This window comes from Phaenicophaeus curvirostris, chromosome 5 (genome assembly GCF_032191515.1).
Source record: "Phaenicophaeus curvirostris isolate KB17595 chromosome 5, BPBGC_Pcur_1.0, whole genome shotgun sequence".
NCBI classification, from domain to species: Eukaryota; Metazoa; Chordata; class Aves; order Cuculiformes; family Cuculidae; genus Phaenicophaeus; species Phaenicophaeus curvirostris.
In genome coordinates this window covers 35302642-35315975 of record NC_091396.1, presented here as the reverse complement: position 1 = coordinate 35315975, position 13334 = coordinate 35302642, and the positions used below count along the sequence as shown (strand labels likewise).

The following is a 13334-nucleotide window of genomic DNA, read 5'->3' as shown; positions in this document are numbered from 1 at the left end:
TATTCGGTATGCTAGGACAGAGTAAGAATCAAAGAAGAGGAGATTGCCTCATTGCAATGAAAGAATAAATTCTTTTGATAGAAGAAAATTATATAGTGTTTTGGAACAAATCTTGTTTAATTCATAATGTGGCCCTAAGAATAGGGCTGTCTTAATGAAATACAGAACCTGTCCTCACAGAAAAGAGCCTGGTTTAATACTAAAAATGCCAGCAAATAAACTCTCTAAGATTCATTTTGGACTTTTAGAAAGCAAGCATCCTTTGTTACAGCACTGGACACATGGAGGAATGATTCCATCAGTCATGCGTAAGGAGAAAAAAGCTGGTTACAGAATATATTTCCCACCTACGTGCATATGTATAAATTTTCCCAGAAATCTTATGCATATTCTATTATTTTCTAAGAACTAATTTAATGTTATTGTGAACTTCACAACAGCCTAATGTCTATTAACTGGCGTCAGTACTCTGTCTGACCTTGCAATTTTAGATGGAGAAGGACTGCAGACAGAGGTGATTACTAAAGACGACACATCTGTTCAGCATGTATCATACTTAACACATGACATTATTATTTCTCAAAAGAACAGTGTCTGGAAAATACTGTTTGAAAAAACATGCCATGAAAACCCCTTCTGCCAGGAGGATATTTTTTCTAAAAAATTTCAAAAAATATTGTTACTTAAATGAAACTTAACTGAAGTTAGAAAACCCATTCTATAGAAAACACATTCTGCTTTAGCTTAAATCAGAATTCTCCACTTTTTGCAGTAGTAATTATTTCTTGTATCAGTTTATTGAACAAAATCTAAGAATTAATGACAGTTTTCTACTAATACATCATTAAGTAAACTGTAAGGGAGAAGAGTTAGCAAATGAAAGGATAGCGTAGACACAAAAATAAATTGATATACACTAGCTATAAACACATTTTGATGGAAATTAGGAGGCAGAAGTTTTTACCATTGGAAGAACTTTGGGTAACTCAAGAGGTAACTTTGCTGGAAATTCAATGTGTAATGTGTACAACAGAACTGTTTCAGGTATTATGGATTGCATAGTTCAAACAATACAGTATTTTAAAAAAATTATTCCAAGCTGACAGTGACTTTCCCCAAACAGATGGGAAATACGGATTAAATTCTCCTATTCTAAGACAGTTTACATCTCCTACTCCTTAGTGTGTTTGCATCATCATTCAATTCTGAGATGCTTCCGAGTAGATCATCTTTCTGAAGACAATATAGATCATTTTCTGAACAACAAAATAGCTAAATATTCATCAACTGAATGAGCCACAAAAGCTGCTCAAGCCACCCTGACTAGGCCCTGAATTGGATATTTGATTTTAAAAGGTGGCTATCTTCATCCATCCCTCTGGCAGTTTTGTAAGTTTAGAATTAATTTATTTCCTCCTTCCCCATGGCAAAATTCATTGGCAAGCTGAGCTGACATTCATGAATATTTCTGCTGTAGTTTAAGTCAAACTCTTCAGCTGATAAACTGTTGACTGGAAAACTTATTACCAATTTCTGTATTCCAAAACTAGGTTGATGATCATCAAAAATATGTTTCTTTGGCATGATAAAAGTAGATTTCTGTCATTTCTTAAGAAAACGTGTTTGTGCTGCACTTTTAATGTTAGTTTATAAATCTTGATATAGAAATGAAGGATCAGTTAAAAGTTTAAATACAGCATTTAACTTACAAGGATGATTCTTAGAGTTATGATCAGCTAAGAATTTTTCATTGCCAACAGTGCTGGCATTGACTTGAACACTAAGTAGATGTTTCTTGGTTTCCATCTCTCAAGAGCATCACACTTGAAAGATCTAAAAATTATTTTTGCAGTTGAAACATCTTATTGTCTGCTTGTGCTCTCTTGCTGTCTTACAACTGTGTTGTTTCCTGCTGTTATGTAATATTTTACTATAATACACGTTTTTGATTTTTTTGTTGTTGTAATAGCCAGTAACATTTTATATATTTTATTCTTTCAGCTACACTGAAAGAACTCATATCCCAGACTATGGTGCGCTGGTCCCAGGAAGATGAGATCCAAGACCCAGAATTAGTTCGGATTATGTACACCCTCCTTCGTAGGCAGTATGACAGCATTGGTGAACTACTGCAAGCTCTGAGGAAAGCATACACTATTAGTGCTGCTTCTGTGAAGGATACCATTAATCTTCTTGCAGCACTGGGACAGATTCGCTCACTTCTCAGTGTCAGGATGGGAAAAGAGGAGGAATTGCTAATGATTAATGGACTAGGGTATGTTATTAACACAATTTTATTTTTAAATTTGTGTAAAGTTTTTTTGTTGTTGTTGTATTTGTACATCTTTTCATTTAAGGTCCAAAATGAAAATGAACACTGTAGTAAAATGCAGATATGAGCCAGAAATTTTCATTTTAACATATATTTCCAAGATCACTCTAATTAATCTCTCTAGCAGTATCAATTGTGTTAAAGTTTCTGTGAACTAAAGTATTCTTTCATCTAAAGAAAATAGACTCCATTTACTGTAGTTAAACCTAAATGCTTAAAGTTCATCAACGTATATGTTTTAGCAGCTCTGAAGAAAAGGGAGAACTTAAATCTCTATTATTTCTTCATCTTTTCCATACTTAAAGTTCACGTTATCTTCCACGCATGTGTGAATGAAATTGCAGGTGTCTTTTTAGGTGAAAAGTTTGTGCAAGCAGTTAGGTAGAACCAACATAGCGTTGTTGTGATATGAAATGTTTAAAATCAATTAATATTTATTATGTCATCATCAGTTGCAACCTGAAGTATTTAAACATGAGATATTGCTTATTTTATCCTTTATAGCTTCAGAATTATGAGAAATTGCCTATAAGTAATGCCTGCCAGATGTGAAAATACTTTTTCTGCATCTTTGCTAGGAAGTTACCTCTGTTAAGATGTGGTATTATAGTGCACACCTGCATGTCTGTTACTCATCTAGGTCATTTAATGTTGTAGGTAAAAAATAAATCACACAAAATCACTTCAATTAGAATAGTTCATTTTAAAGAGAGAAAATTATATTTTTCTTTCATCAAGACCGTTGAAAAATTTCTCTCTTTTACAACAGTCACAATGACCTTCTGTTATTCATACTACTTCACTTTTTTGTGAAAATTGGGAAGACTAATCTCTTCAGTTGAATTTAGCAAGTCGTGGTAACAACTCGTTAATTAGTATGTGACAGTTTTAACTTATTTGTCCCTCATGCCGAGTTTGTGAAGTTGCTGAGAATTCGAGGAGAGATAAAGGGCAAGTTTTGTCTAAACTCAGCATATGTCTGGCCCTCTTCCCAGAAGTATTGTGTTGAGTTATCTTCCATTCCCAATTTTCTGTATTTCCTTAAGCAGGTAGGGTGTCTGTTATTTGCCATTTGTTTTTAACAGATTGACCTAGAATGTTTGAAATCCTTTGATTCCATATCAAAATCCATAAATTGTGTTCTGAATTATGAAATCAATATGATGAATTCTAGAACATGTTGAGAAGATGGTGGGCAGAGCTAATATGTTAACATACTCCTGTTTAAGGGGACTGTATGCCACTTTGTGTCTTCTGACAGATGGTCTTAATTTTGGAAATATTGATGAAACGCATCTAACAGATAACCTTGAATATTAAGTCTATTCATTGTCTTCTGTTTTGTGAACTGAGAAAACTAATTAAGAGGTGTTACTGCAGAAGTAAAATTAGATTTAGTTTTCTTGACCATCATTCTCCATTTAAAATGTAACAGAATATATTCTTTCCCACTTAGATCATCACAGAATATATTTTTTCGTTAAACAGAACAGATGGCAAGAGCAATTTAAAGATGAAGAAATGCCATTTTGAATTAATTTAAAAGTTTAGATTCTTATTATATAGAATTCATGAAAATTAGAGGAATGACAGCATATGGAAATGTGAAACATTTAGCTGTCAGGTGGTTTTGTATTATGCCAAAATCTAAGACTAGAAAATGATGTTACTACAGTGAATGCATATCTGAAATCTCTGATAATGCATCATTTATTTAAATTAAAATTGTTTTTCTTAAAAACTTTTTGTTGCCTTTTCTTCCGTTTTAGGGATATAATGAACAACAAAGTGTTTTATCAGCATCCTAACTTAATGAGAGTTTTGGGTATGCATGAGACTGTTATGGATGTCATGGTGAATGTACTTGGAGGAGATAAATCTCAGGTAATTTCACCGTAATTGTATTGTATATTTTGCATTTGAAACATTTCCAAAAGTATACTAGGATGTTTATAACAAAGGTTTTGAAGAAAAATAATCTCCCCAATGTAAAATAGATTTTGCCTGTCCAAACTGAAATACTTTACAATGTTTAAAATAGAAAATTTGTATAGAACTAGAGGGAGAGGGCCATTCTGTGACTTGTTAAAAGAGTGAGTGTTGTTACTTTAAAAAAGCTGTATACATTAGCTGCCTTTATGGGAGATATAGCTTTGCTAGGAAAATATATCTCTCCACGTCTGATTAAGTGTTATTAGCAATAAATCATAATAAGAGACTAATAACAACTTGATTTTGAATGCTCGAATTGAAATACCTGCATTGAACAGTCTTTTTCTTGCAGCGTTATATTTTCCCATTTCTTAGCATTATGCTTGAATATATATGTGTTACTTTAAAGGCAGGGTGGCATAGATTTTGAGAAGCCTAAGTGGGCATTTAGGCTACTAAAGAAAGTCAGATGTGAAATGGGCTTATCTTCTTTCTTCTCTTTGCTTATGCCTGGGTTTTTTATCCTATTGCCTCCCTCCCAAAAAGCTAGGTCTCTGCTGATGCCATTACTGCTTATCTTGTTTTCTTTTGCCTGGTTGCTCATTTTATTACATACTTGCAAAAAGTTTCAGCCTATTTTACTACCTCATGTTTATCTTGCCTCTGTCTGGCAACTTTCACTACCTGAATGCCTTCTATGTGCAGCTACATCCCTCTATAGTCGCCTCTTTGGTCATATACCTCATACACTCGGTAAAATATTTATGCAATGTGTCTGGCTATACCATTACAGTGTTACAAAGTATTCACATGATGGTTTTAGTTGTTCTGGTTTAATATGCTCAAATTTGAGTTCAAGGCAAGCTACAGTTAATTATAAGATGCATAATACTTTCCTAATTTATAGGTGTCACAACCCTCTGTTTTTACTGTAGCATTTATTTATAGTTAAAGGTGACATAAAAAAAAATAAAATTGAAACAACAACCCTACTGAGGCTTCTATTAAAAAAAAAAATCATAGAAAATCTTAGTTATACCGATCTACAAAAACCCCATGGCAGCCTTCAAAGTGGATGTAGACCTAGAAAATTACTTGGTAACCTGGTAATGCAGCGTTTAACGTCTCTGGCCACATAAAATATGCTATTTTATGTCTTTGTCTTTACAAAATGCATGGGAAGAGTTAGGTACCTCAGAAGCAATCTTACTTACTCCAAACCCCACCTACTTATCTGGAACTGGCATAGGAGGAGAAATCTTTTGAAGAAGTATGGACAAGAAGCAGCATGTGTTTGGAATTCGGTCTATTCCAGAATCTGGTGCTTCATTTCTCCTGAAGTGTGGAAACTTCCAGATACTCATGATTCAAATTCCGTGATTTTCTTACAGAGTCATGGAGCTACAGTTGTGTTGTGAAATAACACAGCAAGGCTTATTAACAGAGAGTTTTGCACACATTAGCAAAGATTTTAGATATTACAGTGAGGAGATTTCACAGAAGAAACCATTGAGCAGGGGACTATCCAGGCAGAGAATTCTTGCTTCTGAATTTCAGGCCTGAAGTTTCCTTCATGGGAACTGCAACCCTGCAGGGAGAGAAAGTACTGCCTTTTAAATGATTGTCATCTGCCATCTGTTAGTCTTCTGACTGAATGTTTAACATAATCTGGCAAAGAAGTCTCACTTGAAAGATTGTTGACCCTAGGTAAAACAACTAGGTTGTAATCTGGAAAAGCAATGTATTTGTGTCCACTGCAGATCTTTAACTCTGCAAGATAAGGTATACTTCTGTTTCAAAAGGAGTAGGATCAGAAACTGTGAGCACGCCTTGGTCAGTTATGGTTTTTTGAAATTCTTTGTCGGTTTGTTGAGTGTGTCACTTATGTACACTTCCAGTGTAGTAGTGATATCAGGCACTAGAATACTTTACCTTCTTTCAAGCAAAGTTCCTCGTGGCTAGATTGTTAGTATGTTCCCTGTTTTCTCTTTCCAGCTTTACATTTAGTGTTGTAGCTTCAAGAGATGGAATGAACAGCCATTCAGTGTAGCTTCCAGGTTAGGGACCAGGCATTTCCCTAGGTTGTGGCTGCAGATGACTTAAACTAGACCTCCAGCTTCCTGGATTAAGTGATTTTATCATGTGACTGTTTAAGACAAGTAGTGTTCTCCGAAGAAAAAGTGAGAAGGTAAAAGCTTGTCAGTTCAAACTGAATAAAATTTATGCCAAGCTTATTTTCAGCTCTACTATTAATAAACGAGTAAGAAACAGATGCGAGGAGATATGTGGAACATGGTGTGGCTGAAGATATCTCAGTATCTTAGAAGTATTTTGCTAGTACTTGCTAACAAAACCCGGGAAAGGTATTTTATTGGTGAAAAGTATATCCCAGAAAATAATTGGGCAAGCTTTCAGCATTTCCATCATAGCTGGGTTTTAGTGTACACCTTAATGCCTTCAGTAGTTATTTAGAAGACTGTGTCTTTAGAGGCCATAATTTTGGAATCACAATGTCATGTTGCTTTCTGGTGTTGGTTGTTCATTAATTTTCAGAGAATCCTGAGCAACATTCCTTTTGCTGTCAAAATTTAATTGTTTTACTTCAAAATTGTTTCTTACTGATTGAAAGTCTTAATGTTCCATATTTATACGTATTCTATTCATACACATTCCTGTCAATAATGACAAATTTCTAAAGTGACAGTTTTTAACGTTACTGCTGTTACTGTAATTTTTAAAATAAAATTATGTCACACATTCTATTAAAATCTCTGTAAATCTGGGGAGTGGAAGCTTTCTTGAATTTTTTTCATGCATGAATGAATTTTTTTAATACATTTTCATCTACCCTGCATTTAAGAACAGAAATATTGCTTCTTCATAATGGCTCTTTCATAATTGAAGTAGGCAAATGAGCCACATATATTAGCAAAAATCCTCTGCTGAAGTAAAACTACAGTTAAGCAACTCTCTGGAAGTTAGGAAGTGCACCTGATATCTTGAAAAGATAATACATATCATATAGCTTTTAATTACATACTCACTTTTTTGCAAGATTGTTGTCTCATTAAATGAAAAGGTTGCACTTCACAGAATGAATTAGAGTTGTGTTTTAAAAAAGGCAACATTTATTAGACCATTTTAGGATAAATTATAAACAGTATTATTTATAGTTGAAAAGTATAAAGTGAAGGAAGCAGGATGACATAGAAAGAAAGAAAGAAAGAAAACTCCATTGTGTTATGATTAAAATGGTTGATTGTGTACTATAGGATATGTATAATATAAAGAATATTTTCCTGCTTGTGCTTAAAAGATACTAGACAGATTATTTTAAAAAAGAATTTTCCTTGATGGTCTTGAATTTTCTCATTAACTTTGTATCCTTGGGACACACACCTGCAACTGAACTTGACACTTTAAAATGGTGCTTGATAGTGGTAAATTTAATAAATCATACAGAAAATCCTTTAAACAAGTATCAAAACTCTGCCCTAGATTCTTGGTCTTGTTCTCTTAGTTCTTTTCAGTAAAATGTGAGAACAGCATAACTTGTTAATCTCAGAAGATATTATGACTAATTGCAACTTGTGAAACATTCTCTCATGAATGCTACAGGTAAAATTATTTTCAGATGAGAAATCCTTGCACATAATGTGCAGCAAGTAAAGTGTTTTTTGCTTGGTTTTGGTTTTAAAAACATTGGATAGTTAATGCAATTTTATTTTTGTTTCATCTTGTCAGGCCTATGCATTGAACAACATATGAGTCTTCTAAAAATGTTTTTTATGGAGACTGTATATTTTTGTTGTAATATGGGAGGATAAAATAAGCTTCTTGAGTTTTATTTACACTGCTGTGACCTAATATTTAGGTTGAGCTTGTAATCATAATGCCATTAAGACAGAGTTTTTGTATAACTGCATTTGCTAGTCTGCAAATTGCTTTGATGAGAATTTCCATATTTCCATTTTTTTTCCACTTATATGTTCCTCATAGTCCTCTGCAAAATGTTTTTAAACATTTTAAATGGTATGGCCTAATGAATACAAAAGTTAAAAGGAAACTGTGGGTCCTTTCTTAAGTTAGAAGCAAAGCATCTGTCAGCTGCTTATCACCTTGGTAACTTCATTATACTTTCCTTGTTAGGAGTACAGGAAGAATTGGAACAGATTGGTAATTAACACATTTCACTACTTTATCAATTTTCTTCTTCAGCACATTGCTTTTCCTAAGATGGTGGCAAGCTGTTGTCGTTTCCTGTGCTACTTCTGTCGAATTAGTCGTCAAAACCAAAAGGCCATGTTTGAGCATCTTAGTTACTTACTGGAAAACAGCAGCGTTGGACTGGGTATGTCATGTAGCTGTAACCTCGAAAAGCAAGGAACTTTGATTTCACAACACTAATATCTAATTTGCATAGGGAGTTGAAGCATGTGATGAAGCCTCTCTGAAGCTTAAATCACTTTGTGGTTTGACTTCTAACTCGTTTTTTTCTTTCTTCTGTTTTCCTTTCATCCTTTTGTTTCTGTGAATAGTAGTAGAAACACAATAATCTAAATCTGTGTTTGTAAATACTTAAAAAAATTTAAGAATAAATCCATACAGTTCAAGATTTTGTCCACTCAAAATAGTTGTGATTGGAAGTCCGAGATTAAATTAACCCTCTGTGGTGTTTGCCTGTTTTATCTGGTCTTATTTCCCTTTTGTCTAAAGTTTAGGCCACTGATGTGAATTTCATGTTTTTTCTTTGGAACACTGATTTGTACGGGTTTTTTTAATGTGCATACATTAGGTTTTGTAACACAAGGAAAATTGTCTTGGCTAGATAGATGCTATATTAATAAGGTAAAACAAGGCAAGTCAACACGTAATCTCACAGTGCTTTAGCTGTTCATGGTGTTGATGCCTGCATTTGCCCACATTAAACACAGAAAATGGGGTAATAGTATAGTATAATATTCCTCTGATTTGCTATGTTGTTAATAATGACTGATTCATCTGCATTTAAAACCAGTGTTGTTGAGTATGTTTATAGATATGGATGTCAAGTTAGAAAAAATGTTCACCATTTATTTTAATATTATTCAAACCAGGTAACCATGTTCTTGATTGAAGAATAGCCATATAATCAACTATTTATTTATTGTCTAGAGTCCAGTGTGATTCCTGCCCTCTGCTGTCTAAGTGTGATTACTGCAAATAGAATTTAATTACTAACTTTCTTCTACAGCATTTCCTTCAATGAGAGGTTCAACACCACTAGATGTTGCAGCAGCCTCTGTAATGGACAACAATGAGCTTGCATTAGCATTGGAGGAGCCAGATCTTGATAAGGTAAGTGGTTGCTCTGATCTATTTATTAAATAGATCGAAGGGAAAAGGGCAATTTTAATCCTAGTGATTTTTTGTATGATCGCCTCAGAAACAGTTGCTCTAGGTATATGCCATCTCAAGATAAGATTCATTGAGCAATACCATCCCTGATTTTGTTTCACGCTTAGTAGGAATCACAAAAAAAGAGGATTTTTTCCTATCTTCTGCATCTTTTCTCTATTGTTATTAGGTAGAAAGCATGACAAGAAGAAAAGACACAAAACAGGAGAAAGGCATATCAAGAAACATTATTTGGGGAGGAAGAAACCTGAGAATTAAGAGGAGAATGTGAAGAAAGGAAGCAGGTCTTTTGGCTTAAATAAATCAGTAATTGTTGGGGATGGAACTTAGAGCTAAGGAAATGGAAAGGCAGGTATTTGAAGGGAAGCTGGAAGAGGATTTTAAGGGTAGTTGCAGTAGGAGGCTGAATCTAGGACTCAGGTCGTTGGCAACGGTTAGGAATGAAGGGAAAGATGAGGAGAAGCAGGATAAACTAGAAATGGTGGGTGAAATTGTAGGAAAAAATGGCATGAAAGTTATTTGTATATCCAGGAAGGAAAACAGATTAAGATATGGAAGACACAGTCAGAAGAGGAGGAAAGCAGGGAAGGGCCGTAATATGTGCTAGCACAACACTGGAGAACAGAAAACAGAAGTCGGTGTATAATGTGCATGGAGAAGAACAGTCAAGCAACTAAATGATAGACTAGCACAAGGAAAGCCTCTGTGCAGTACGGGAGAATCCTGTGATGGGAATAGAACCAATTCTAAGACTGTGTGTGGTCAGCATATCTGTTATAATGTGCATGGAGGAGAACAGTCAAGCAACTAAATGATAGACTAGCACAAGGAAAGCCTCTGTGCAGTACGGGAGAATCCTGTGATGAGAATAGAACCAATTATAATTCCTCTTCTTGAACTCATAACTAGTTTGTCTCTTATGGCATTAGATAATGACTCAATATGATCTCTTGGATGGTGAAATTACTATAGGGTGCTTAAACAGTGTAACTTATCTGTCTTTTCTACACAGGAAAAACTATCTTCCTTTTGCCACCCATTTTTGACTGCCTTCCTTTGTGAGAAACGGCAATTTATATTGCTTTTTAAAGGTTCATGAAATCTCTTTGATGTTCATTACTTATATAAAAATATATTTAAGTACTATAACATTGTTCTTATGTTGTCCTTTGTGTATTTTAAGTAAAAACGAAAATAATGTTTATAAAGTTCAGTGAAAATTGCCTTTTAAATTATTAAGAAATCATTCTATACATGTTTTAGAAATTCAGGTTACTGTAATTAATAATATTTTAAATAATTTCTCACACTTCTCTTAGTTAAAGATATTGCTTTTGATTAGAAATGCTGTGTTACAAGTTTATATATTTTAATCTTACTCATTTCAAACTCATTATATATTACCAAAATTTTAATCTTACTTGTTTTGAACCTTAAATGTTGCTTATGTACTGTAAAAAAAGAACTGAATTCCACAATATTTTATTCTACTCTTCACATTCCATTTTTGTTCATGTTGTTGTATTCTGTCATCTTACAACAAGGTAACTTCAGAAATAAAGAGTACTTGACTTTTTTTTTATCATTATCAAAAGCAAGAGCTAGAATCTAAGACTGATGCAATAATGAGCTATGTTCATAATTTCTCAGGTGAAACACCTAGTATATAAAAAAATGGCTATGTTTGTTTTGTTTCATGCTTATTTTTAGAAATTTATTTCTGAACATATATATAAATTCTTCTGTATTGTAGGTTGTTACCTACCTGGCAGGTTGTGGCCTGCAGAGTTGTCCAGTATTGCTGGCTAAAGGATATCCAGACATTGGATGGAATCCGATAGAGGGTGAACGTTACCTGTCATTTTTAAGATTTGCAGTTTTTGTTAACAGTAAGTACAAGTTCTTGGCATCCAAATTCCATCAAGAGGTTTTCTTAAAATTACTTTTCTTCTAATAGATGAAGAGAGGTTAGTGCATACCGTTCTTATTACAAACACAGGAGTATTAGTATATGCTGCTTATTGTAATTCTTTTAATCTTCATAGTTAGTTGGATTTTTTTTCCTGGCTCTTTTTGCAACTTGCATAATTTAACAGAACAACCTGTTAGGTTAGCAAATAGTTCTAGGAATTCTTTCAGTGAGTAAACTGCAATTTTTACGTATACCACATATGCTGGTTATAAACATAACCATTAAGCACTGATTTTAGACCTTTCTTGGCCACTGTACCATTGGGAGATTTAGTAATTAAGCCATTTTGCATTACAAAAAACACATTTCCAATAGGTCATGTGTCTAGATAGTTCTGAAGGATCAGTGTTTGTAAAACACTCTAACACTGTACCTTAAAGTGGATGTTCTAAAGAAAGAAAAAATATTATCTTTTGATAACTATCTTATACTTGCTTCTGTGGGCAGTTTCCTTTTGGCAGTTTCCTTAGTGTTTGATAGGAACGGTTGGACTCGATGATCCGGTGGGTCTCTTCCAACCTGGTTATTCTGTGATTCTGTGAAATTTATGAAAAAAGATATGCTAAAATAAAATTTAGCTTAAAATTTAGAAAAGAATTAATTGCATTTTATAATTCTATTTGTATTTGATATTTGATTTTGCAACAATGATTCAAACAGCCCCTTGTAATATTTAAGGGGGGAGTGTTTATTTGTCTCCACAAAAGACACATGAAACATACAAGGATTCTGGAGCATCTGATAACCGTAGCTGAATGTTGTACGTGTTTTGATGATCGATTGTATATCTATAGAGAGGCATGTAGTGAGTTTCTTTTGAGATTAGATTTTACTTAATTAATTATTTTTAAAGTCTTCACTTAAAAGGTTTTAACCAAATGAAACTAAAAGTCTTGAATTTAAGATTTAAAATCCTGATTTTTCTGTGCAGTATGAAAATTAGTAGATGGAAAGGAGAAAGAAAGAAACCAACAGAATCTGTGCAAAGCCAGTAGTTAGGTTGTAGAATCATAGAGTGTAAGGACCCTTAAGATCCTTGAGTCAACTGTAAATCTAACATTGTCATGTTCACCACTAAACCATGTCCCTAAGCACCATATCTATTTAAACACGACTTTTAAATACCTTCAGGGATGGTGACTCCACCACTTCCCTGAACAGCCTGTTCCAGTGCTTGCCCACCCTTTCAGTGAAGAAATTTTTCCTAATATCTAGTCTAAACCTCCCCTGCTGCAACTTGAGGCTGTTTCTTTTGTCTTATGTTTTATATCAAGGTCATACCAGTATTTTAAGAGGAGAAAAGTACTGGTGTGACTGATGTTTAAAGTCTTCAGCTGCTCTTTCTACAGCCGGTTAGTCCCAGTTATCTTACCTACCATTGCCTTCCATTGGCTGTGACTTCCTGGTAGCACCACTGCTGCTCTCTGATAAAATACAGTTTCTAATACTACTTTTTTGGTGGCTGCTAAAGCTGCAACATTCGAGTTAATATAAACTTGCTACTTAACATTTCTGTACTGGTTTAGTGTTGTAGTTTGGATGTAAAGTCTATATACTGATGATCCAAGCTACTGATACCACAAGTTCAGTGACAGTGTACTGTTTTGGTTTTTGTAATTTGTTTTCTTCCTAAATGTCCCATTAATTTGTCACTATTCTTATAAGGCAGCCACTGTGAATTTCTAAAGAGTTTTATTTAAC

At 34.0% G+C, this 13334-nt stretch overlaps 1 protein-coding gene across 1 annotated transcript in view; it reads left to right on the top strand.

The window, feature by feature from the left end:
* RYR3 (ryanodine receptor 3) overlaps window positions 1-13334 on the top strand; it is a 218562-nt gene that overhangs the window by 118661 nt on the left and 86567 nt on the right. Inside the window, exons 39-43 of the mRNA XM_069858332.1 lie at window positions 2002-2275; window positions 4102-4216; window positions 8483-8615; window positions 9498-9601; window positions 11415-11550. Of these exons, the coding sequence (XP_069714433.1) occupies window positions 2002-2275; window positions 4102-4216; window positions 8483-8615; window positions 9498-9601; window positions 11415-11550 (762 nt within the window). The remainder of the gene's footprint in view (window positions 1-2001; window positions 2276-4101; window positions 4217-8482; window positions 8616-9497; window positions 9602-11414; window positions 11551-13334) is intronic.